At 52.7% G+C, this 26,224-nt stretch overlaps 2 protein-coding genes across 2 annotated transcripts; both read right to left on the bottom strand.

The window, feature by feature from the left end:
• Positions 1-752: 752 nt before the first annotated feature.
• On the bottom strand, positions 753-1,664 carry LOC135326209 (olfactory receptor 14C36-like). The gene has a single exon (XM_064504059.1). The coding sequence runs from the start codon at positions 1,662-1,664 to the stop codon at positions 753-755; it is 912 nt and encodes a 303-aa protein (XP_064360129.1).
• Positions 1,665-8,083: 6,419 nt separating this feature from the next.
• LOC135326208 (olfactory receptor 14A16-like) lies at positions 8,084-11,592 on the bottom strand. The gene is made up of 2 exons (XM_064504058.1): positions 11,088-11,592; positions 8,084-8,514 (listed from the first exon to the last, which is right to left on the bottom strand). Exons 1-2 carry the CDS (start codon positions 11,590-11,592, stop codon positions 8,084-8,086), a joined length of 936 nt encoding a protein of 311 aa, XP_064360128.1.
• Between the last annotated feature and the right edge of the window lie 14,632 nt (positions 11,593-26,224).

Below are 26,224 nucleotides of genomic sequence, written 5' to 3'. Positions count from 1 at the left end.
GCTTGGAGCAATCACAGGCCATTTCACATTGCTCAGGAGGTGTTCAGGGGTGTCCTTAGACCCAGCCCACTGCCTCTCCTGAGGCTACAGAGCCCTGATGTGGTGCATTCCCTGGTTTGGCCCTTCACCTTTGGGTGACTCCACTTGGCTTTGGAAGTCTCCACTCACCGCCCATCCCAGGCACATGCTGTCCCTGGAGATCCCCTCTGGAGGTGCTCTCCAGGTGGCTCCATACTTCCTTCCAGAAGCATGGGCATTTGTCACCAGCCCTCTAATAGGTGGGACAGTCCCCAGCAGAGACCTCTTGACCACTCACCCTCTCCAGGGGCACTGGGCCCCCACAAGTGACAGCTGAATCCAACCCTTATTCCTTCATCTATCATTTTATGAGCTCATGTTCCTCTGCCCATGAAAAGCCCAGGCCTTTTCAGGTGCAATTCCCTGGGCGCACTCTCAGCTCCAGCTTGGGAAGAAGAGTCAGAACTTCAGGCACAGTACTAAGGAGATGCCCTTTTATTGCAGAGATGCTACTTGGGAGGCCAGCTCTGACACAGTGGTCAGCAGATTTACAGAAGGCCTCTGGGTCAGATGGATGGGGTTCATGTCTCTGGAGAAGTGGGAGGAATTCACACATTTGTGCACAAACATGACTATCACAGACAGAACTCCCAAAGCACAAGAGCTGTCTGAGGTAAACTGGGAATTGCTTGTGAGGAGAGATGGGCAGCTCATTGCTGCTGAACTAGTACCAGCTAAAAGATTTTCCTCACTGCATCCTTGAGCTCCTTGTTCCTCATGCTGTAGATGAGGGGGTTCACTGCTGGAGGCACTACGGAGTACAGAACAGCCACCATCAGATCCAGAGCTGTTGCAGAGAGGGAGGGGGGCTTCAGGTAGGCAAAAAATGAGGTGCTGAGAAACAGGGAGACCACGGCCAGGTGCGGGAGGCACATGGAGAAGGCTTTGTGCTGGCCCTGCTCAGAGGGGATCCTCAGCACAGCTGTGAAGATCTGCACGTAGGACACCACAATGAAAACAAAACACTCTGAAGCTAAACAAATACCAGCCACAAGAAGCCCCACTTCCCTGATGTAGGAGTCTGAGCAGGAGAGCTTGAGGATCTGGGGAATCTCACAGAAAAACTGCTGCACGGTGTTGCCTTGGCAGAGTGGTATTGAAAATGTGTTCCCAGTGTGCAGGAGAGCATAGAGAAAACTACTGCCCCAGGCAGCTGCTGCCATTTTCATACAAGCTCTGCTGCCCATGAGGGTCCCATAGTGCAGGGATTTGCAGATGGCCACAAACCGGTCATAGGCCATGACAGTGAGGAGACAATACTCTGCTGAACAAAAGAAAAAGAAGAAGAAGACCTGAGCAACACACCCTAAGTAGGAAATGGCCCTGCTGTCCCACAGGGAATTGGCCATGGATTTGGGGACAGTGGTGGAGATGGAGCCAAGGTCCAGGAGGGAGAGGTTGAGGAGGAAGAAGTACATGGGGGTGTGGAGGCGGTGGTCGCAGGCTACGGCTGTGATGATGAGGCCGTTGCCCAGGAGGGCAGCCAGGTAGATGCCCAGGAAGAGCGAGAAGTGCAAGAGCTGCAGCTCCTGTGTGTCCACAAATGGCAGGAGGAGGAACTCGTTGAAGGAGCTGCTGTTCAACATTTGCTCCCCCTGGCCATGGGGGACTGTGCAGGGAGGAAAAGACATTGACAAGTTAGGAGAGACTTTTAAGGGAAAGTAAATAAATAATATTTTTCCTTTCTTATTAATAATCCCACATTGCTTCTCTCTTTATTGGGAGGCCCTTTGCCCATTTCCCTTGCTTGAGCTCTGGTTTGTGTCAGCAGAGTGAGTCATGAGGAGCAGGGACCTCTGCCCATAGGTTCCATAGGAGTCTGTCCTGCTGTACAGCAGGGGGTACATGGGAGTGGGGGTGACTAATTCTGAGATTCACAATTTCTGTCAAATGAAATTCATTCATCTTGTGGAAGGGCTTTTCAGCATCTTCTCTCCCAATTCTAAAGGACAAGGGTTGCAGAAGTGAGTTTCAGGGATTTTTTAAATATTGCTTATTTTCTTTGAGAGGCCCTCGTCTGCCCTGGGGAGTGCTCTTTAAAAGTAGAAATCCTTGGCATTTCTACTGTGAGTCCTGAGAGGTAAGCATGCACTGTCACTTGGAGTGGGGACATCTCGACTGTCTAGTAGTCTCATTCCTACCTGTCCTGTGCTTGCACCTCTTTGAGCTGGAGCATGCTGTTCCCCCCAAAAGAAACCAGCCCCTGCTGAGAGCAGAGCAGTCCAGTTTCAAAGTGCAGATCTCCAAACTTCTTTGCCTTTCTCCAGGCACCTGAGGGAGGTTTCCACACTCCTCTTCTAGCCAAGGACACACAGGGCTCTTTTCAGATGCCCATTGACAGCCTCCCACTACCATCTCTATGCTCTCAGCATCTCTGCAGCTTCATGGAGATGCTATGAGATCACAGAGATGCTATGAGACAGCAGTGCCTTTCTGGAGGGCAGCTCACAGCCCGGCAGGACCCAACAGAGAAACAGTCAAAGGACCGTTAGGACTGAAGATGGGCTCTCCTTAAAGGAGAGTCAGCTCATTTCCCAACCCCACGGACTGCATTTCCTTTATCTGCACAAGTTTGAAGGGGGCTGGGGCAACCTCATTTCCATGCAGACTCCTCTGCTGTACAACTCGCAATGTCAGTGTGTGAACTTCATCTGAAACCCTCAACCCCAGGGAGATCGAGAGAAGAAGAGGAGCAGCATGGACAGGAGGGAAAAAAAGGAGCAACATCATGATCCTGGTGCCGAAGGAGGCACAGAGAGAGACAAACAGACAGGCACTCGGGAAAGCCTTCACCTTCCCCAGCTGGACATGCCGCCTCGCACACAGCGACATTTGCAGAACAGTCGCTCTCAGCCCCTTTGTCGGGCAGCACAAAACAGGCCCATGGCGGGAGAGAGGCCCCTTTCCTCTGCTAGAAGTTTGGCTGCAGAGGAGGCAGCTCATGCCCTGGACGTCACGACTGTCAGGGCAGAGGCTCTGCTGGGTGGGAGAGAAGACATGGGGGAGTGCTCAGAGGAAGGTGTCTGCATCGGAGGGATTGACCATGACTTGCCCAAATCCACCCTCCCATGATGATTGTGTTCACTGTTCCCCCTCATTCCCTGCCCATCTCTGCTGCCTGGCACTGTCCCTGCTGCCTGGAGCTTTCTCGATCCCAACATCTTTTCCCTGTCGGTGCTCACAGACCCCATCCCACCCTCCATGTGCACAGTTCTGCCCTACAGAAACTACTCAGGACAGGGCACTTGCCAGGGGCATCTCTGCATGCAGGTCCTAAGCAGCAGGTCACATAAACCCAGCTGCTGCTGGTGCTGTCTGTAGGCTGAGGTGGGGTTGAAGGGGTTTGCTGACCTTTCTCACAGACCTACTGATCTCTGAGAGTGAAGGTTAGCAAGTCCCAGTCCCTTGCCAAACCAGCAAACTCTTTCCCTTTTTCTCCCTGCCAAATTAAGAAACTGAAAGCCCTGGAAGGAAAACTCCTTCACCTTCAAGTAGCCTTTTTTTCCCACCTTCCCCTGTGGTGCAGGGACACTGTTCTGAATCACAGCCCTGGGCAGATCTTGGTGCATGTCCCAGCTTCACAGCCCTGCACCGTCCCTGGCAGAAGGCAGCAGCATGCCCTGTGCCTGTGACAGTGTGACAGGGAAGCCCTGCTCTAAAGCATCACCTCCCCCATACTGGAGAAGCTGGGATAGCGATCCTTAAAAAACGATCATTCATGTTAGAATGGGTTTAGACGATGCTTTCAGGACCCTCAGTAGCATTGCCCTGCAGCCAGAGACTTACCGTGTCAAGGGCTGTGAAGATTTCTCCCACAATGCACTGGCAGCCGCTCTCCCACTCCACACTGCCTTCCACTTCTCTCTGCCTTCTCTCAGCTCATGTCAGCAGCAGCAGGCAGTGCCCGCAGCCCTGCTGCTCTTGGCAGAGGAGCTGCTCCTGCACACAGCTGTGTCTGGGCAGTGCTGCCAGGTTGCCATGAGCTCCCTCCGTCCCAGGAGCCTGGCCCCACTCAGGAGCAGGGTCCAACTGAAGCCATGATTTTTTCTGTCCCTTGTGCTCCCTCCTCCTGGGAAATGTTCACTGATGTAAAGCAAAATAATCACCTTTGGTCCCTCCCTAAACAATACAGAGAGATCAGCTACAGCACTGTCACTTGTTTCATCAGAGGATGGTTCTCTATGAGAGATGGAAAGTTCCCACCCTGGAAATCCATATTCCCATCTCTTAACTAGGCAGGACACCGAGAAGGGGACAGGAAGGGAGCTCATTTTCCCATGGTTCAGGTGTTGATTCAGATGAGTCAGTCTGGGCATCTCATGCCCATTTGGAGGCCCCTGGGATGCAGTGGGATTCAGCAAACTCCCATGAACTCCACAAACACACAGGAGGTGGGATTCCCCTTCCCAAAACTGAAGTGAGCACAACAGCGGTGTCTGCCTGGGAGCTCCTTGTCTAAGCTCCCATTATGATCACTGGAGATGGAGGGTAGGAGTCAGTTGCTCTCACACAAACACCTGGTGACAGTTGAAGAGACAGAGGTGGTCCAGGCATGTGCCAGTGTCTGTTTGCTCTGGTGGAGCGACTATGAGACTGTTAAAGAATATTGAACTGGGGCTGTCTAGAGGCAGCCACTTAGCACAACTTCTATAAAACTGGCTTAGCATGAGGAGCTAAATTTGCTGCAGCCTTAGGCTGCACTCAGAGAACATGAGGAACTTTCACCTAGTTCAGTAAAAGAGGCCCCAGAGCTGGTTCCAGCTGGAAAGAGAAGGGAGTTACAAGCAGTCTGCATTCCTGTGTCTCACACTCCAAAAGGGAGAATGTCAAGACTTTGAAATAAGGCCTGTGCAGGGCTTCAGGAGCTTGAGAAACAAAGCCTGCTCTCACTGCTGGGGCAGTGTTAATTATTGTGGTCGGGAATTATCTCCTCTGGACCTGGAGAGACAATGATAGGACCCAATAGGGAATGGTCAGACCCCAGACCTCAATATTACTCTTGGTCTGAACTACTGTGTGAGGAGTGGAGAACTTAGACTGGAAAATTATAATTGCCCAGGAGTTTCTCTGTTTGGGTCCCTTTCCAGAGGCACCCAGCTCGAGCTGTCATTTGCTGCTGTACCACTTAGAGTAAATGAGTCTGTGATACTCCACGTCTGAGACTCTGCTTTGGGAAACCTAGGGTCAGAGGCCATCTTTAACACTACCCCTCGCCTGCCAGCAGTGCAGCTCAAGGGAAAGGCAGAGCCTGTCTCTGTGCCCAGGGTCTTTCCATTCATGGAGCTGCAGAGGAGTTTTGGTGGGATCAGACCCCCAGAGGTCTCCAGTCCAACCTCCCACGCACAGCAGGGCTGCTTAGAGCCCTATGGCCTTGTCTGTGATCTCTGAACTGCACCTGACCCCGGTTACCATCCCCAAACCTGCTCCGCTCCTCTTGTCCAGGCACTGCGGGACGGCACCTCTCGTTGGTGGGTCACTGCCCTGCCTGCCTTGCCGGCACCCTCGGCTCCCAGCTCCCCTTCCCACACGCAGCAGCCCAGCTCTTGCTGCTCCCAGCACTCCAGTGCTCTGTAGCAGGAACCCATTCACAAGTGGTGCTTAAACACTCAAGCTGTGATACAGAAACAGCTGCTTTCATAACTACACATTAAAAAGCACACCCCAAGTGGCTGCTCTCACTTTTTCATCTAGTTAAGACTCCATGTGCAGCGTCACCCGGGTACGGGGTCCAAATCCAAAGCACTCCTTGCTCCTTTAACTGGCTGTCAGGCAAGAGCTGCTGCTGTGCCTGCACGACGAACGTTTGTACTTACAACCTTGTCTGGGATCTGCTTGGGTCCCAGCTTCCCTTGCCAAAGCTTTCCTGACCATAGTCGGACACAGGTCTGAGGCAGAGATGGGGAGTTGGGTCAGCAGGATGGGCACAGGGTCAGGTCAGGACCCAAGAGGTGCAGGGCCGGGCACAGACATGTCCACAGTGTAGTTCAGGCACAGCCCAAGGACAAGGGGAGCAGCTCCCTGGCAAGGGGATGAGGCCCCGCAATGAGTCCAGTCACTCTTTGTCTCCCCTGCTCTTGTGCCCAGCAGATCCCCCTCCCTCTCTGCCTGCAGCCCCTCCATGCCCACCCCGCTGCCCAGCACAGCACCAGAGCCCTGGCCCTGCAGCCCCTCCAGCAGCTCCTGCTGCCCCAGGGACAGAGCTGCCTGTCCCGAGCTGGTGCACAGGGAAACCTGTTTCTCCTTCTCATTTCCTATCTCTGAATGCTGCCCTGCTTTTCTCCTGGGACATCCCTGCTCCCCAGAGAGCCTTTCCCCAGGTCACTGTGTCCGTGCTGGCCTGGCTGTTCCTGCACCCCTGCCCTGTGCTCCCTGCAGGGCCCCTGGCTGGTGGTGCTGCTCTGCAGGGCGAGTGGGCTGTGAGGCTACGGGGTTATTCCACACTGGCTGTGCTGTTTGGGGCAGGAAGCAGACCCAGCTGGGCAGGGATCACCACCACTGACACTGCTGACACAGCTCTGTGCTCATGGATGGTGCTCAGAGTGACCCCAGGGCACTTGTAATGGCAGGAGATGTGTTTGGGTGGGCACTAGCTCCAGCTTGTGGTGTTTCACTGAGGGTGCAGGAATCACTCTCCAGTGCCTCTTCCCTGGGACTCCTGGGTCCCCACTGCCTCTCCAGGGATTGCAGAGCCCTCGTTTTCCCATGCATACCTGGATTTAGTGCTCTACCTTCTGGTAACTGCACCATGGACCATCCCTCACTTTGTGAGGCCCCACTCACTGCCCTCCCCCAGGTACACGCTGACCCTGGAGATCCCCTGAGCTCTCCTGAGGATCTCCTGGAGATTCCCCTCCAGAAGGTTGGGCATCTGTCATCAGCACTGTCACCTGTGAGACAGCCCTGGGAAGGTAATTCAGACACCATTCACCATCTCCACTGGCACTGGTCACTGAGAGATGAGCCCTGAATCCAACCCTCAGTCCCTAACAGATTACTGGGGACTCTGAGCTCATCCCCTGGCTCCCATGGAGTTCACAAGCAGAAGACTGGATCCCTTGGTGGTGCATTGCCTTGAGCATATTTTTGACTCCATCTTCTGAAGAAAATCTGGACTTCAGGCAGGTCACATGGAAATGTTATTTTCATATTTTCATATAACATATAAATGTTATATTTCATATTTTCAATCCAGATCTGGCATAAGGGTGCCCAGGGCCTGGTGATGCCTGAGCTCACAGAAATGCACAAGGAAGCACCAGGTTACAAGAGCACTGAGGCCATATACACACATGAGAGCACAGCAGGACAGTGTGGAAATGAGGAGCAAAGCCCTGAAAAGAGAAAGTCCTGCTGCTGTTGGTGGATGTGTCTCCCAGAAAGCTGCAGCCCCCATGCAAAGGCTGCAGCAAGGAAATGCCTGCTGTGGCAGTGGTGGGACGGTCCTGAGAGGAAAATGGTCTGTCCCCACAGGCTGCATCCAGACTCTCCTCCCCTCCCCTCCTGCTCTGCTGTGAACATTGGCGCACTGGAGAGGGAAGGGACCAGCCCATGGTGACAGCCAGCTGCCACCCTCACAGGAGACGGGTGTGAGATCACACCCTGACTCTGGCAGGGGAGCTGAGCTCTCCTAAAGGACACGGGACCTATGGTCTCATCCCGTCTATACTTATACAAGCCTGACTGACCCCTTGAGGTCCCTGGGTGTCAGTGCCGAAAGAGACACTGCAAAGGGAAACTCTCCCCATTGCCCTGAGGGCATCGGAGGGAGCTCAGACTAGGAGGCTCTGAGGTTCCCCCACCTCTGCTGATGAAGGGGGAAGCCTGGATTCCTGCTTCAACAGGTTCTCTGGGTCGGATTAAGATGAGAGATTCTTGAGGAGAAGCAGGATGAAGCTAAGTATTTTCCTTTTAAAATGAATATAACATAGAAAAGAGAAAGAAATGAACAACCTATGGCTGTGACCACAGATACCCTGGAAATGATGAGGTGATGAACATGGGATGGTTATTGGTGCTGACATTGGACCCATTGGATCAGTTTCCTCAGGGCCTCCTTGAGCTCCTTGTTCCTCATGCTGTAGATGAGGGGGTTCACTGCTGGAGGCACCACCGAGTACAGAACAGCCACCACCAGATCCAGAGCTGGGGAGGAGAGGGAGGGGGGCTTCAGGGAGGCAAAGATGCCAGTGCTGAGAAACAGGGAGACCACGGCCAGGTGCGGGAGGCACATGGAAAAGGCTTTGTGCCGGCCCTGCTCAGAGGGGATCCTCAGCACAGCAGTGAAGATCTGCACATAAGATACCACAATGAAAACAAAACACCCAAAGCCTAAACAAATTCTAACCACAATGACCCCAACTTCCCTGAGGTAGGAGTCTGAGCAGGAGAGCTTGAGGATCTGGGGAAGTTCACAGAAGAACTGGTCCACAGCATTGCCTTGGCTGTTTTGGATATAGGGTCCCCTTTTGGACCTACAAGCTTCTTCTCTTTGGATCCCAGAGTCCCTTGCCCGGACCTTCTTCACTGTAGTGTGGAGGCAGGTCTGAGGTAGAGATGGGGAGTCAGGTCAGCACTCCAGAGAAGCAGGGCCAGGCACAGGCATGTCCACAGCATAACTCAGGCCAAGCCCAAGGACAAGGGGAGCAGCTCCCCAGCAAAGGGGAGGAGGCCTTGCAATGATACTGGTCACTCTCAGTCTCACTCTCTGTCTCCCCTGCTCTTGTGCCCAGCAGATCCCCCTCCCTGTCTGCCTGCAGCCCCTCCATGCCCACCCCGCTGCCCAGCACAGCACCAGAGCCCTGGCCCTGCAGCCCCTCCGGCAGCTCCTGCTGCCCCAGGGACAGAGCAGCCTGCCCCAAGCTGGTGACCACAGAAACCTGTTTCTCCTTCTCATTTCCTATGTCTGAATGCTGCCCTGCTTTTCTCCTGGGACATCCCCGCTCCCCAGAGAGCCTTTCCCCAGGTCACTGTGTCCGTGCTGGCCTGGCTGTTCCTGCACCCCTGCCCTGTGCTCCCTGCAGGGCCCCAGACTGGTGGTGCTGCTCTGCAGGGCGAGCGGGCTGTGAGGCTACGGGGTTATTCCACACTGGCCATGCTGGCTGGGGCAGGAAGCAGACCCAGCTGGGCAGGGATCACCACCACTGACACTGCTGACACAGCTCTGTGCTCATGGATGGTGCTCGGAGTGACCCCAGGGCACTTGTAATGGCAGGAGATGTGTTTGGGTGGGCACTAGCTCCAGCCTGTGGTGTTTCACTGAGGGTGCAGGAACCACTCTCCAGGGCCCCTTCCCTGGACCTCCTGGGTCCCCACTGCCTCTCTGGGGATTGCAGAGCCCTCGTTTCCCCATGCATGCCTGGGTTTAGTGCTTTACCTTCTGGTAACTGCACCATGGACTATCCCTCATTTTGTGAGGCTCCACTCAGTGCCCACCCCATGGGACATGCTGTCCCTGGAGATCCCCTGAGCTCTCCTGGGGATCTCCTGGACATTCCCTTCCAGAAGGTTGGGTATCTGTCATCAGCACTGTCACCTGTGGGACAGCCAAGGGCAGGTGATTCAGACATCATTCCCCATCTCCACTGGTCACTGACCGATGAGCCTTGAATCCAGCCGTCAGTCCCAACAGATCACCCAGGGACTGCACCTCATCCCGTGGAGCCTGTGGAATTCAGAAGCAGAAGAACAAGTCTTTTCATGGTGTAATCCCTTGGGCATATTTTTGACTCCATCTTCTGAAGAAAAGCCAGACTTCAGTGACGTCGCTCTCCTTTTATTATGGAGGTGTTATTCCGGTATAAGGGTGCCCATTGCTTGGTCCTGCCCGAGGTCACAGAAATGCACAAGGATTCACCACATTACAAGAGCGCTTAGGCTGTATACACACACAAAAGCACAGCAGGACAGGGTGGAAGTGAGGAGAGCAGCCCTGAAAAGAGAAAGTCCTGCTGCTGTTGGTGGACGAGTCTCCAGCAAAGCTGCAACCCCTATGCAAAGGCTGCAGCGAGGACATGCCTGCTGTGATGGTGAGGGGACGGTGCTGAGGAGCAGAGGGTCTGTCCCCACAAGCTGCATCCAGGCTCTCCTCCCCTCCACTCCCACTCCTCAGTGTTCGTTGGAGTGCAGGAGAGGGAGGGGACCAGCCCACGGTGACACTTGGCTGCCACCCTTGCAGGAGGGGGGTGTGAGATCACACCCTGACTGCGGCCAGGGGAGCTGAGCTCTCCTAATGGACATGCGACCCATGGTCTCATCCCACATGTACTCATCTGAGCCTGACTCTGTCCTGCTGACCTCCCTTGGTATAGCACCGAAAGAGACACTGCAAAGGGAAACTCTCCCCATTGCAGAGGGGGCATTTGAGGGAGCTCAGACTAGCAGGCTCTGAGGTTCCCCCATCTCTGCTGATGAAGGGGGAAGCCTGGCTTCCTGCTTCAACACAGTCTCTGGGTCAGGTTCAAATGAGAAATGCCTGAGGATAAGTGGCATGAATGAGAAAAGTAAGAAAGAAATGAATGAACAGCATGTATCCTTGATGCCAGATACCCTGGGAATGACGAGTGAATGCACATGGGATGGTTATTGGTGCTGACATTGTACCAGCTGAATCATCTTCCCCAGGGCATCCTTGAGCTCCTTGTTCCTCATGCTGTAGATGAGGGGGTTCAATGCTGGAGGCATCACTGCATACAGAACAGCCACCACCAGATTGAGAGCTGGGGAGGAGATGGAGGGGGGCTTCAGGTAGGCAATCATTGCAGTGCTGACAAACACGGAGACCACGGCCAGTTGAGGGAGGCACATGGAAAAGGCTTTGTGCCGGCCCTGCTCAGAGGGGATCCTCAGCACAGCAGTGAAGATCTGCACATAAGATACCACAATGAAAACAAAACACCCAAAGATTAAACAGCCGCTAATCATAAGAACCCCAAGTTCCCTGAGGTAGGCATCTGAGCAGGAGAGCTTGAGAAGCTGAGGAATTTCACAGAAGAATTGCTCTACTGCATTGCCTTGGCAGAGTGGTATCGAAAATGTGTTAGCAGTGTGCAGGAGAGCATTGAGAAACCCACTGGCCCAGGCAGCTGCTGCCATTTTGACACAGGTTCTGCTGCCCACGAGGGTCCCATAGTGCAGAGGTCTGCAGATGGCAACATAGCGGTCATAGGCCATGACTGTGAGGAGACAATATTCTGCTATGAACAAGAAGAGAATCAGAAAGACCTGGGCAGCACATCCTGAGTAGGAAATGGCCCTGGTGTTCCACAGGGAATTGGCCATGGATTTGGGGACAGTGACAGAGATGGAGCTGATGTCGAGGACAGAGAGGTTGAGGAGGAAGAAGTACATGGGGGTGTGGAGGCGGTGATTGCAGGCTACAGCTGTGATGATGAAGCTGTTGCCAAGCAGGGCAGCCAGGTAGATGCCCAGGAAGAGCAAGAAGTGCAAGAGCTGCAGCTCCCTATTGTCCGCTAATGCCAGGAGGATGAAATCACTCAGTGAGCTGCAGTTGAGCATTCTTCCCCCTGCAGGCATGGGGGACTGTCCAAAGAGGAAAAGACATTGACAAGTTAGGACAGACATCTCTGAGCAAAATCTTCTGTTTCTTATAACCCCTCTGCCCAAACACACTCTCATTACCTCTCCCCATCTCAGCAGCACTGTCATTGAGCTCCATCGCTTGGGCTCTGGTTTGTGCTGGCCGAGTTTGCCATGATGAGCAGCAGCCTCTGCCCTTGGGCTCCAGAGGAGTCAGACCTGCTACAGCACTGCCTACATAGGAAGAGGGGGACTAAAATTTATATTCCCAATTCCAGTCAGATCTAATCCACTCATAATGTTGAATGGATTTTCAGCATCTTCACTCCCAGTTCCAAAAAAGGTCAGTTCAGGAATAGTTTTAAGGGTTTTTTTGGTTTTCCTTCAGCTGACCCTGTCACACCAGAGGAGGATTTCTGGGGGTAGAAATCCTCAGCATTGTTGCTGCTCTCAGAGGGACCAGCTGTGATTTCAGAGAGCCAAAAGGATTCACTCTGGCTTTAGTGCAGAGGCAGGAGAGCTGGCCTGTCCATCTGCTTTGCTCCCAGCTGCCCTGTGCTCCCACCTCGGAGGTGGAGGACAGTTGCACCCGTATTACACAAAAAAGAAATGACACCATGGAGAGCAGAGGAATCCACTTCCAAAGTGCCCATAAGCACTTTCTGAGAGTGTGTGAGGCAGGTCTCAGCCCTCCCCTTATAGCCAGCAACACATCAGGCTCCTTCCAGCTGCCCCCATCCAGCCATCCAGCAGCATGTCTGTCACCTCAATATCAAGGTGGCTTCTCCCTGGGGCACCTAGATAACACCCAGCTGCAATGGGAGAGCTGGGCCCTTCTGGAGGGTAACTGCAGCCCAGCCAGACACCCCAGGGAAAAGGCAGAATGTCCTAAGGATGGGGTCTCCTGACGAGAGAGAGTGCACACATTCCCAGCCCCCCACACTGCATTGCCCAGAGCCCCACAGGCTAGAGGGGCACTTGGGCACCTCACTGTCAAGGACACGTCTGCATGGTAGGACCTGCCGGGTCAGTGTTGTCTGAGCTGCATCAGAAACCCCCCTGCCCAGAGAGTCCAAGGGGAAGGACAAGGGCAGCATGGGCAGCTGGGAAACATGGAGCAATACCATGACATTTGTGCCCAGGGAGGCAGGGACAGGCAGGCACAGAGGGGCACTCAGGAGTGTCTCCTCTCCTGCATGTCCAGCTGCCGAGGAAACGACTCCTGCCCTGGACCCCACAGCCCTGAGAGCAGAGGGCTGTGCTGGCTGGCAGAGGAGAGGAGGTGCTGGAGCTGAGAGTTTCCTCTCACACTTTGAGCATGACTCTGCTGCCTGGAGCCGTCCCTGCGGGCAGCTGTTTCTCTGTCCCCACATCTCTCCCCTGTCAGTGCTCACAGACCCCATCCCACCTGCTGGGTGCTCAGCTCTGCCCTGCAGAAACCTCCCGGGGGCAGGACACTGCCCAGGGCACCTCTGTGTTTGCAGGTGCTACAGAGCAGGGGAGACAAACCTTGCTGAGGCTGGAAAGGTGATGCTGGCTCTGTCTGCAGGCTGAGGGATGGAGGAAGGCATTTGCTGAGTGCCTCCCAGAGCTGCTCCTCTCTCAGTGTCCCTGTTTTGGAGCCTTTGTCCCCTGCCTAAACCTGACAGACACATAGCTATTTCACCCCACCCAAAGAGAAAAAAACTGAAAACACACTCATGAGAGCTCCTTCCCTTTCGTGGTTCTCCTGCCTTGACCTTCCTTTTGGAAAGTCTCCTCCAGGAATGTCCTGAGAGTGAGCTGGAGCTGAGAGCAGCCCTGACCCACACAGCACCCTCTCAGCAGGAGAATGAACCTGCCCTGCTGGGGCTTTCTCTTCCCACCCACAGCTTCTCCCCACAGCACCCACCTGACAGGACCTTCCCTGCCAGGGGCCTCTCCTCCCACCCACAGTTTCTCCCCAGTGCCGTGGGGAGCTCCATGGGCAAGCTGAGTGCTGAACCTGGCAGGCAGCAGTCACTGCTCCAGGCACACAGCACCCTGGGGTGCAGGGACACTGCTCTGAATTACAGCCCTGGGCAGACCTGTGAGCACACCAGGCTTCACACCCCTGCCTGCAGCATCCCTGGAGAAGGGAGCAGGATGCCCTGTCCCTGTGACGATGTGGCAAGCAATCCCTGCTCTGAAGCATCTCCCCCTCCTCTGCAAAGGAGAAGCCAGAAGAGCAATCCTTAAAAATCTAATAGTTTGACTGGATGCATTTTAAGACATTTTGAGAAACCTCAGTAGCATTGCCCTGCAGACAGAGACTTACCGTGTCAAGGGCTGTGAAGATTCCTCCCACAAGCAGCTCTCCTCTGTCCTCCCACTCCACACTGCCTTGCACTTCTCGCTGCCTTCTCTCAGCTCATGTCAGCAGCAGCAGGCAGTGCCCGCAGCCCTGCTGCTCTTGGCAGAGGAGCTGCTCCTGCACACAGCTGTGTCTGGGCAGTGCTGCCAGGTTGCCATGAGCTCCCTCCATCCCAGGAGCCTGGTCCCCACTCAGGAGCAGAGGCCCAGCTGACGACACAAATGTCTCTGTCCCTTGTGCTCCCTCCTCCTGGGAAATGTTCACTGCAATAAACTAAAATAATCACTGATGCTCCCTCTCTAAGCACCGAAGGAAGATTAATTCCAGCATTGCAATTTGTCTCAGCAGAGGATGGTTATCTATGAAAGGTGGAAGTGTTCCATTCTGGAAGCCCCTATTCCCATCTCATAACTAGGCAGGACACCTAGATGGGGACAAGAACAGAGTTCATTTTCTCATTGTTCAGGTATTGATTCTGATGAGTCAGTTTGGGCTTCTCAGGCTGCTTTAGAAAGCCCTGGGCTGGCATAGGATTCAGCAAACTCCCATGACCTCCACAAACACACAGGAAGTGGGATTCCCTTTGTCCAGGCAGAAGCAAGCACAGCATGGATGTCTGCATGCAAGATCTTGGTCTATGCTCCCATTATAATCCCTGGAGATGGAGGGTGGGAGTCAGGTGCTCGCACGCAAACACCTGGTGACATGTGAAGAGACAGAGGTGGTCCAAGGCATGTACCAGTGTCTGCTTGCTCTGACGGAGCAAGTGTCAGACCTACATCCTTCCAGGGCATGATTGGGGGCCAAGTGGGGAATTGCCTTGGCCACCTGAAATCATACTGGATGCACACTGCTATCAAGCTCCACTCACTAGGAAGCTGAGACACAGACAGATCCCAACATTGCAAACACCTGATGTCATCCAGTGCAGGCACTTGATTCAGTGACACAGCAATAGGCCTGCAGGGCCATGTCGGATGCCTGGGGTGTCCAGCACAACTACAGGCGTCTAGCAGATACAGCATGGCACCTACAGGAAAGCCCTGCCCCTTTGGAGTGGTTGCTGGGCAAGTGCCCCAGGGCCCCTCAGGTTTCCTACCTGTGCCCAAACACCTGGATCCCACCACTGCCTTTAGGCCAAGTCCATCCCGTCTGCATTCAAGCATGCTTCAAAAATGGGAGAGGCACATCACACCAAGGTCTGTGCTCTAGTCTCTGCCCCTTAAAACCTTCTAGCTTTCCTCCCCTTGAACCTCTTCACACCCCCAGATGATATGACCAGGGACTGGGCTAATGATAACCTCAGGGTGGGCAAATCACAGGCTGCCCTGGCCCAGGGACTTCTTCAGTGGCTCCTTTTCGTTCCTGGAGATCAGTTCACCTCTGTCACAGGCCTCATGGTGCTGTGAATCAGCTCAGGCAGCAAACCCCTCTTCTGCCATTTCAGCACAGCCCAGCTCTGTTTCTCCCTGGCCTTGGGCACTGCAGGATTTGCTCCCTTAGTGGGAACCTCCTTTCACCATCACATTGCCACCCGCTCTCTATGCCAGCACGTCTCTGCTCTGAAGTGGGGCCATTGCACACACAGTGCCCTTGGCTCATGGTAACAGGTTTCACCATTACAGATCTGTTCTCTGTGCCACAGCTGAGGCTCTGCAACTCAAATAAACACAAATGCATGCAGCCAGGAGCACAGAGGAGCAAATGGAGATGCACAAGCTGTCACAGTACTGAAACATGGTTGGAATAACTGAGATGAGGTGGGACCACTCACATGACTGGAGGGCTGTGATGGCAGGGTACAAGTTCTGCAGGCAAGACAGTTGGGGAAGATGAGCAGGGGGGATGCCCTTTTTGTGAAGGGACAGCCCAGATGTATGGAGCTCTTGCATGGGATGGACAACGGTTTGCGTGAGAGCTTGTGCATGAACATCACCGTAAAGGTGATGTTGTGATGGTGAGGTGAGGGTGAGGAGGTGGATGCAGCCTCCCTTAAGCAACCTGAGGAACTCAGTGGGTCACAGGGCCTGGTTCTTACGGGATGGGGGGGTGGGGGGTGGGTTAATCTCCCTGACATTCATTGGAAGGGCAAACAGCAGGGTACAAGCGGTCCAGGAGATTTCTGGAGGGTGTCAGGGACACCTTCTAAGCACAGCTCCCTGATGGGCCAGAAAGGGTGACGCTTGTTCACCTGGATCTGGTACTCACGCACGAGGAAGCACTGGTCAGGGCTGTGATAATCTGTGGAAACCTTGGCTGCAGTGACTATGGAATAGTGGAGTCCCACATCATGAGGGCAGTGAGGAAGGACAATAGCAGTGTACAGACTCTGGCCTTCAGATGAGCAGTCTTGGGCCTCTTCAGGGCACTGGTGGGGGATCCCATTGGAGACAGCTATGAAGGGCTTTGGAGCTCAGGAAAGCCAGCAGGTCTTTAAGGACAGCAGCCACCAAGCCAAGGATGCTCCGTACCAATACTCATTAAAATTAGTAGACATCCTGGGAGATCGGCTTGGCTGAACAGGATACTCTTGTCCACCAAAGTAGGGATGGTGTTAGGGAAACCAAAGCTCCCAGAGGATAGACACTTGCAGGGGATGTCAAGGGCATGAAGAAGAGCTGCTACTACTCTGCTAGCAGAGAAAGACTAAGCAAGGAACACCTGGGCTCACTGCTGAATGGGGCAGGGGCTCTAGTAATAGCAGCTGCAGATAGAAAAACAGCCAGCAGTGGAGGAGCATTGAGTGAGGGATTGCTTGCAAGAGCTAAACCCATACAAGTCTTTGGGTTTGGACGGGTTGCATCTGAGGATTTTGAGGGAGCTGGCTGCTGTCTCCAGAAGGCCACTGTTTATCACCTTTGAAAGGCTGTGCATTTTGGGGGAGGTCCCAATGACCAGAGAAAGGAATATGTTGTGCCCATCTTCAAAAAAGGCCACAAGGACAACCCAGGGAGCTGCAAGCCCTTCAGCCTCACTTTGCTGAGGAGTGGCATGCAGCGATTCCTCTTGCATCACATTTCTGGGCACATGAAGAATGTGCCTGGGAGCAGGCAGCACGGACTTACTGAAGGTAAATCATTCCTGCGCAGGCTGATTGCCTTCTGTGATCAGAGAGCTGTGATTGTGGAGGAGCAGAAAGTACTGGATGTCATTTACCATGATTTTAGCAAGGTGTTGGACACTGTCTCCACAAATATTCTTGAATACAAGTAAGGCTTTATGACAAGACGGGTAGAGAACCCGGTGAGTAAAAGACTGGTTGTATGATCAAGCTCAGAGAGTTTTCATGAATGGGTCATGCTTGACCAGGAAGACAGGTAAAGGTGGAGTATGCAGGGGTCTAGACTGGGACCTGGCCTGTCTGACAGGTTCATCAGTGACCTGGAGGATGCAACTCCCATCACAGCTGTAGATGACACCTAATCAGGAGGAAGAGTCATATGTTTGAGGGCGTCTTTGTGGGCAGGGAGCTGGACATCAGCCAGCAGCGTGCACTGGCAGCAGTGGAAGTCACATTGTCCTGGGCTGCATGAACAGGAGCAGAGCCAGGAGATGGAGGGAAGTGATTATCCCCCTCTACTCCACACTCATTAGAGCCCATCTAGATACTGCATCCAGCTGGGCTACCTGTAGAAGAATGCTGTTGATCCCATGGAGTGAGTCCAGTGGCAGGCCCCCGAGGTAGCTGGGGCTGGAGCACTTTGCCTGTGAGGAGAAGCTGAGGGAACAGGTTTGTTCAGCACAAAGAATGGAAGATTTCTGGTGGGAATTCATAGCAACTTCCCAACTCAAGGTTGCCACTGAGAAACAATGAGGCTTTTACAGCAATTCATGGCAGGAGAATGAGAGGCAATGGTTATAAGCTGACACAAGTGCAGTTAAATTGTATATAAGAGAGAAAAAGCAATGAGGATCCTGAAGCATTTGAAGAAGGGTCCAGAGAGATTATGGACTCTCTCTTCTTGGAGGCTTTCAGGACACAGCTGGACAAAGCACTGAGGGACTTGGTGTGAATTCAGGGTTGATCCCTATGTGAGCAGGAGGTTGGACCAGAGTGCTCCCAAGGTCCCTTCTGATCTGAATGGTCCTTGATTCTGTCATTTCTGGTAGTAGCTACTGCAATTCTTGCAGGCAGGAATTCCTTTTCTATATGTGGATTAGCACTTGACATGGCCTCCCCAGAGCCTGATTGCCTTCTATGATTAAATAGGTCTATTGGTGGTTGGAGAGCAGAAAGTGTCTTTCAACTTGATTTTAGCAAACTGTTTGACACTGTCTCCCACCATATTCTTGTGGAATACAATTTAGAACTTTACTGTCTAGATGGGTAGACAACCAGATGGCTAAAGAACTTGGATGGTCAGGCTCCGAGGGCAGTGGTGAGGGCGTAGTACTCTTCCTGGAGGCCAGGGAGAAGTGGAGCACCATGGGGTCTCTCCAGGAACTAGTCCAGTTCAACAGCTTTATTAGTGACATGCAAGAGGCAATACTCAAGATGCTAGCTGAGGACCCAAAAACTGTGGGGGGTGAGGGAGGAGGGGCAGGTCTTATGCTTGAGGGCTGCCATTCAGAGGCACCTAGACAGGCAGGAGGAATGGGCTGTCAGGAACCTCATGAAATTCAACAAGGACAAATGCAAGGTCTCACGCCTGGGAGAAACCAACACGCCACAGTGTTACAGGCTGGGGCCTGAGTGCCTGGGGAGCAGCTCTGTGGAAAAGGACCTGAGGGTCCTGGTGGACAGAGGCAAAACAGGAGCCAGCAGCGTTGCCTGGCAGCAAAGAAGGCTGGAAGCATCGTGGACTGTCTGAGCAGAAGCACAGCCAGGAGGTCGAGGGGAATGATGATCACCTTCTAGTCAGTATTCATTAGACCACTTCCAGAACACTGCCTCCAGTGTTGGGTTCCCAGGAAAAGAAAGAGGTTGATAACTGGGAGCGAGTTCAGTCGAGGGCCCTCACAGTAGTTGGGGAGCTGGAGCACTTGCTCTGTGAGGAAATGGGGCTTGTTCAACTTGGAGAAAAGATGGCTTTGCAGGGATCTCACAGCAGCCTTCCACTGGCTACGAGGAGGTCATCCAGAAGATGCAGCCAGGCTCTCCACCAGAGTGCATGGTGGGAGGACAAGAAACAATGGGCATAAGTTGAAAGAAGAGATGTTCATGCAGGACATAAGGAAAACTGTTCCACTACAAGGATGGTCACGCATTGGAAGTGGTTGCCCAGAGAGGCTGTGCAGTCTCCTGCCTTGGAGGTCTCCAAGACGAGACTGGATGAAGGCCAGAGTCACTTGGTCTGACCCCAGAGCTGACCCTGGTGTGAGCAAGGAGATTGGGCTAGAGGCCTCCTGAGGTCCCTTCCATCCTGAAGGAGTCCATGATTCTTCCCACTCTCGATCGCCTGTTGATGTCGGGGCAAGCATGCAGGTTCCCCGTGACAGTGGAAGTAGGCTAGCTTTCCTGTCCTCCTCCAGGCAGAATTACTCCGATGCAGGGCTTTTTGTCAGGAATTCCCAAGTCTGCCCTGATCAATCCTTTTTTTCACTTTTAATTTCTTTTTTTTTCTATTTTCTCCCCTTCTAAAATTGTATCTTTTACCATTCTGATTGTTCCCATACAGCCCACCCCCACCCCTGCTTACCCTGAGCTCATTGGCGCTGTTCTGGTTTATTTGGGGGTTTTTTGCTTTGTTTTTTTCATTTTGACACAGATGAACTTTAGTCCAGAAGGCTCCTGAGAAACTCGGATGATTCGGACAGCAGAAACCTCATGAAGATTTACAAGAGAAGTGTCAAGTCCTGGGCCTAGGTGGGAATAATCCCATCTGTGAGAAGAGGTTGAGGGACCTGGGCTTCTTTAGCCTGCTGAAGTGCAGGCGAAGGGCAGTAGAGAAGGAGCCTGTGAATGCTGGAAGGGTGGTTTCAGAAATGCTGGAGCTTTCCTTGGTAGTGGGAAACAGCATGAGAAAGAGACAAAGCCACAAACAGCAGCTTTTGAGGTTTAGATGTGACATTAGGAAAAGGAAATGTCACTCCTAAGGTAGTGCTGTGGTACCACAGGTCACCCGGAGGGAGTCTGTGGTCAGGCTCTGGCTTTGTGTTTCAAGGAAAAGCAAGTGAGGACAGAAAGACATCAGGAGAGGTCGGGAGATCCCGGGGTGAGAGCAAGGTGGGGAAGCAGGTTGGGTGTCTACAGTCTGCAATGAAACAGGCACAGGTGTGGGAAAGCATAGGACAACCTGCAGTGGAGATGGCCAGGGGCACTACCAAGGCTGACACCTCCCAACACAGCGAGGTCTTTGTCCTCTTGGCTATGGCTGGTGTCTCTGCCACCGAAGCCCACGAGAAGACACCATTCCTCAAAGCACTGTGGCCTTGCTGCCTGCTTGTCCCTTGGGGAGCCCAGGAGGTGCCGTATCGCGGCCCTGCACTCGGCATTGCACACCCCCACCTGCACACTGCCCCCAGGAAGAGCCCTGAGCAATGCAGGATGGAAAGGATCACCCTACGCAGGGGCTGGCTGTCAGTGCCTGGCTGCTCTGCTTGATAACACACATCAAGGTTGACTTGGCATCACAACCACCTGCACATTGCCTTTGCCTACCTGCAATCAGGGCTTCCAACTTTCTTCTCTAATCAGCCCCTGGGGAGACTTTGTTGGTAATGGCCCTCAGTGGGACCTGTTAACACTCCAAGAAACTTGGGATTTGCTTCTGACTTCAACTTCTTGAGAGGTTTGTTCAGTCTCTTCTCAGCATCTGCGGTTCATGGGCTCAGCACCAAGTACACCCATGGGGTCATTAAAATGCCCAAAGCCCTAAGGCACCATGCCTCTTTCCATAATTTTCTTCAGTTCTTCAAGTCTTGTGTGGCTAATTGGGAAGCTTTCAGGAGTGTACTGAGATTAGGCAGATTTCAATGAGCACCTGAAAATGAAAGATGTCTGCTTCTGAAGCTTTCTTTATTCTTCCGTTTTCAGAATAAGTGATACCCACATTCTCCAATTCACACTGACCCACAGTATCTCCTAATGAAGTCTGCACATGTAGGATGAGCAGTATTTTTGATAGGAGACATGTATGGACAACCTTCCTCCCCAGCTCCCCAGCCCTGCCACTTCCCTCATCAGCCACTGGGGACTTAGAGCACTCTGGTTAAAATCCAGCTTTTTTCCTCTCAAGTCTGTAGCTGAAGGTTACAGCTCATGTGCACCAATTCCCACCTGCTTTCCTTTGAGAACTATCTGCAAACAGACACAGAAGGATTTGTCTTAATTGCCATCAAACCAAAATAATATTTGAAACACTTTAATAAAAGATAAAAGACACTCCTCAACTCTATGTCAAGTCCAAGGTGCCTCCAGTGAGCTCCACTGCCCACAAGACATAACCTTCCTTGAAATATTTTCGACAGATAGATAGGAAAGGATAGACAAGACACAGAACAGAGGAGCTGGCTAAAGAGACACTGAGACTGCTGAAAGATGAGACAAGCTTCAGAATCCCAGAAACTCAGAGCAGCAACTGGAGAGCTGAGAGGTATCTGAATGATAAAGAGCAAGGGGAGGAGGAAAACTGGAAAACTAGGGAAAGTGCATACACCCAGAGAGTCTGAGCAAAGAGGTCTTTAAATATGATCAAATTAATCAGGATACATGGAAATACGTGAGAGATCTCTGAGATTACATCCACAGCCTAATAGACAGAGCAGTGAAAACAGAAGGTCAAGGGCAAATCAATATTTCTTCTCCCGAGATTAAGACCCTTCCTGAAGATTTCCACTCTTTGATCATAGCAAAACATTGACATTAACATTAGCCAATCATTTGAGCTGATGAAAGTGGTCTTGTATTTTTGAAATGTTGAAAACAGTTCTTCCCCTTTCCAGGCAGAGCTCAGGTGTCCAACCACAAGCAGCCAGTGGCACTTGGAGAGGCCCCGGTGTCTCTGAGGCACCTGCCTGGGCCCAGCAGCTCTCGCAGGGGACCTGCTGGAGACTGGAGCCCCTGGGAGCTGCAGAGGGCCTACACTATTCAAAATACTATTTGTGTGTCTCACACAAGTCCAGTGCCCCTCAAACCACTCCCTGCCCAGGATCATTCTTGCCACTCCTTGCACACAGCAAGTCACACCATGAGATGTTGTGCTGTCACAGCTGATAGAGGAAAGCAGGCTGATCAGCTCAGTGAAAACACTCTATTTATCAGTGGCCTAATTTGCACCAATCTCAATGTACCTGTGTTACAGTGATGTCTTAAAGGACTCCCTACACATCTAGCCACAAACCCTTTTCATTCCCTGCATGGTCATGAAGTGCAACTCCATTGGAGGTGACAACAGGGATGGGAATTAGCTCACTCAATGCCAGACCCCTTCAGGGCAGATGTCTCTGGCTAATCCAGCTGTCTGGACTTCCCTTTCTAGTCAATGGAAATAAGTTGTCCCACTGAGAGGTTGGGAGATGCTTCTCCTGGTGACTAGCCCATGCTCCAGAAAGGTTCCCATAGTTCCTGCGTCACATTTCCTAGCACCACATGGGAACACACAGGGCATCTCAGGCAGCAATGGCCTCTCTATCTATAAAGGCCTGAACGTAAAGTTTGCATCACTGGGTGGAAAATGTGCCAAAAATATTTCTATGCAAGAGCTGAAACAAATCTTCATTTTCAGAACATCAAACATTTATCAATTCTAATGAATAATTTCTTTCCTTCTGATTTGCAGGACCATATGCATACACTACAGTAATTACTCTACGTGAGTGTATATATTTATATAAATGTACAGCTATTCAATGTGATAAATTTCCTGCCAACACTCTGAATGGAGAAACTTTGTTTTGAGAAACTACTGTATTCAAATGGACATGTCTCCTCTCCCTTCCTCTGCCTCTCTGTCCTCTCTTCCTCTGCCTAGTCTCTCTTTACAGAGGCCTCATGGCCCCTCTGCCCCCCAGGGAAGTCTCCTGGGGGATCCTGCCAAGCAGATCCTCATTTAGGTGAAATCGGCTCCCCTGCAGCCCTGGGCTCTTCTTCAGCTTTTTGTCTTACATCTCCACTATCTCAGGATCATTGCAGCCATGGCTGCCCTCAACCTTTACATCTCCATCCATGTCTGTTCTGCTTGTGACTGACAGAGTCCAGCTGGTGTTGGCTCACTGATTGCCTGTGCCAAGAAATTGTTTTCAGCACTCTCCAGGAACCTCCTGGGCTGCTTGTGCCCAGGCCCACTGCCCATCCAGCAGATTTCAAGGGGGTGAAACTACCCTGTGAGAACCAGGATCTGGGACCATGAGGCTTCCCCCAGCTGCCTGCACAAGGTTTCAGCTGCTTCCCTTCCCTCCTCAGGCAGCTGTTAGCAAACACTCCCAGAATGTCACCCAGACTGCTGTGTCCACTTATCCTTCCTACAAGGTCTCCACTGGCTCAGCACCTGCTCCAAGGCAAAGCCCTGTGCACTCCAGCCACCCCTTTGCACAGAGCACACCTGCACCTCCTCGCCACCCCAGCCTGCCTTCCCCAGGAGCCCAGTTTCATCCTGCCACGTGAGCTGCCCCACCATGTGTGTGTAATTCCATGGGGATAGGGGAGAGGGAGGTGCCAGTAAAGGGATATGACTGGGATGTTGAGTGTGGGGCCCAGAAGAGATGACAACTCAAAAGAGGGACAGGGGAGAAAAACACAGAAGTGACACATTGGCAGTATTGATGGTGAGGTCACCTCTTGTAGAGGAACCTTGTGGGCTGGGTTCTGGTAGGAGCCATTCTGAGGACAAGAAGAGAATCACACCACCACTCATCCCACCAAAGATGTTATACAGGCAGGAGGATGGGGAGAGGCAGGCAAAGGGGACATGGCTGCAGTGTTGATTGTGAGGTCACTTCCACTGCAGCTGCCTGATTGGCCCTCAGCAGATGTGCTCACCAGCAGGCTTTATGATGTCACCCGGTGCCTCAGAGAGTCCACCCAGCAGAAATGCCTGCCTGGGGAGGGGAGAGGGTGATGCAGGTGAAAGGGACCCATCTGGGTGCTGATTGCAAGGGCACCTCTGCTGCAGCTGCCCCACTAGCCCATGGCCGGCATCGACAGGCAGGCACGGCTCATGGCCACCCTGCTCAGGACTAACCCTCTGGCAGGGACCTGCCACCAAGCAGTGCACAGCTCCTCACCTAGGTCTCCTCCAAGCCCAGCATGCTGCCCCCATGGCCCAGAGACACCATGGATATTATCTGGTAACTTCCCTTGGCACCTCAACCTTCCCAAAGCAGTGCATGATGTATTATTACCATCCAGAGGGTTTTTTTATACTGTGCTACCAAGAAGGAGTCATCCTGCCAGCTCCAATGTACAGTTTGATGATGGGTGGGTGAGCTAAACTGTGCAAGGCTAAGGACTGTGGCATTGCCACTAGAAAGGGCACCTCTGAGCACTTCACTGTGGCAAGATCATGTCCTTGTTAACTGTGTGGGTGAAAAAAGTCCATGTGATCTAAACTGCTGTTTGTGGCCTCCTGCTGGATGTCAGCCCCTGGATGTCCCATGTCAGAGCCCAGGGCAGTGCACGGGGTGCAGGGTGCAGCATGGAGCCCTGAAGCAGCAAGGCCTTCAGCAAGAAGAGCTCAAGACCCTCTCTCCCAGCTATATTTCACTGGATTGTAGGGGGATTAATCAGATCATTAAGTAATGGCTAATTGGGGGATACTACTGCATTATTAGCAAAGAGTTTCTAGGGTCCTGCCACATGAAAAGAATAGAGTGTCTGCACCAATCATGTATACGGGCAGTATTTCCCAAAGCCTTTACTGATAGGAAAGAGAGGCAACTTCTATGCCTCCAGCCTAAAAAAACTTGTGGTTGGACAGATCCCAGAAGTGTTAACTTCAAGAATCTCCAACAAAGAACCCTTTCTGAAACACGACCTCTTGTACTCCAAACACTCGAAGCTCCATATTTCTATGTATTTCACAGTCTATGTGGGATACATGGCTGGAGATCCTGGCAAGAGCTGGGGAAACTCCAGGCCTGAACCTCAGTGCACAGAAGGCAGCAGGCTGCCAGCATCCCTGGCTCTGGCCACCAGGGCAGCCTGGGCCCTGCGAGCCAAGTCACCTCCTCACCTCCAAGGGCTCCCCAGCTCCCCAGCCTGGCAGCACTCCCCACGCACAGCACTGCTCTCTCCAGACACCTCCTCCCACACAGAGCAGCACCAAGACACTGGAGCCACCACTCGTTCCCACCACGGGGCACCCCACCACTGTGACACACCACACCAACTGCCCCTCGCCTCATAGAGGGTTGCCAGCCAACAAACTCCTCTGCACTGGGGACACACAGGGGACAGGACTAGACGTGGCAGCAGCTAGGGGACCCACAAGGGCCCCAAAACACACAAAGGCCAAATCTATATCCCTTCGCTTCCATTCCTCCAAGGCCTTGGGACAGGGAATTCCTCTGGACATCCATCTCCTGCTACAACCTTTGCAGGCATTTGATAGGTGCCTTTGCAAGGTTGTGGAGATGGGGTGAAGTCCCAATGACTGCAGAAAGGCAAGTGTTGCATCCATCTTCAAAAACAGCCACAAGGACAACCTGGGGAGTTGCAGGCATTGCAGCCTCACTTTGGTGAGGAGTGAGTTATGAAATGAATCCTCTCAGATCACATTTCTGGGCACATGAAGGAGAAGAAGGTGCCTGGGAGCACTCAGCATGGATTTACCCAGGGAAGATTGTGCCACACCAACCTGATTGCCTACTATGAATAAATAACTGCATTTGTGGATGGAGAAGAGTCAATGTCTTTTCCCTAGACTTCAGCAAGGTGTTTGACACTGTCTCCAACAATATTCTTGCATGCATGTTAGAATGTTACAGTCTAGAAGAGTAGACAACCAGATGGGTAGAAAGCTGTTTGGATGGTCAGAGGGCAGTGGTGAATGGGTAGCACTCTTCTTGGAGGACAGAGAGAACTGCAGCACCACTGATCTCTCCAGGAACTTGTCTCGTTTATCATCTGTACTAGTTACATGCAGGAGGTAACACTCATCATACTTGTGGATGACCCCAAACTGGAGGTGGGCGGGGCAGCCATATGCTTGAGGGCTGCCATTCAGAGGCACCTAGACAGGCAGGAGGAATGGGCTGTCAGGAACCTCATGAAATTCAACAAGGACAAATGCTAGGTCTTGCACCTGGGATTAACCAGCACCCCACAGTGTTACAGGCTGGGGCCTGAGTGCCTGGGGAGCAGCTCTGTGGAAAAGGACCTGAGGGTCCTGGTGGACAGAG

The sequence above is a fragment of the Dromaius novaehollandiae genome, unplaced genomic scaffold (assembly GCF_036370855.1).
Source record: "Dromaius novaehollandiae isolate bDroNov1 unplaced genomic scaffold, bDroNov1.hap1 HAP1_SCAFFOLD_37, whole genome shotgun sequence".
Lineage (NCBI taxonomy): Eukaryota > Metazoa > Chordata > Aves > Casuariiformes > Dromaiidae > Dromaius > Dromaius novaehollandiae.
Note: the sequence above shows the minus strand (reverse complement) of the source record. Positions and strands in the feature narration are given on the sequence as shown.

Bases quoted from the DNA above. Each gene is read 5' to 3' on its own strand.
- LOC135326209 (XM_064504059.1), bottom strand. From the start codon at position 1,664: ATGTTGAACAGCAGCTCCTTCAACGAGTTCCTCCTCCTGCCATTTGTG.
- LOC135326208 (XM_064504058.1), bottom strand. From the start codon at position 11,592: ATGCTCAACTGCAGCTCACTGAGTGATTTCATCCTCCTGGCATTAGCG. The intron at 8,515-11,087 runs GCAATGCAGTAG...AAAACAGCCAAG, and splicing joins TTCGATACCACTCTGCCAAG to GCAATGCTGTGGACCAGTTC.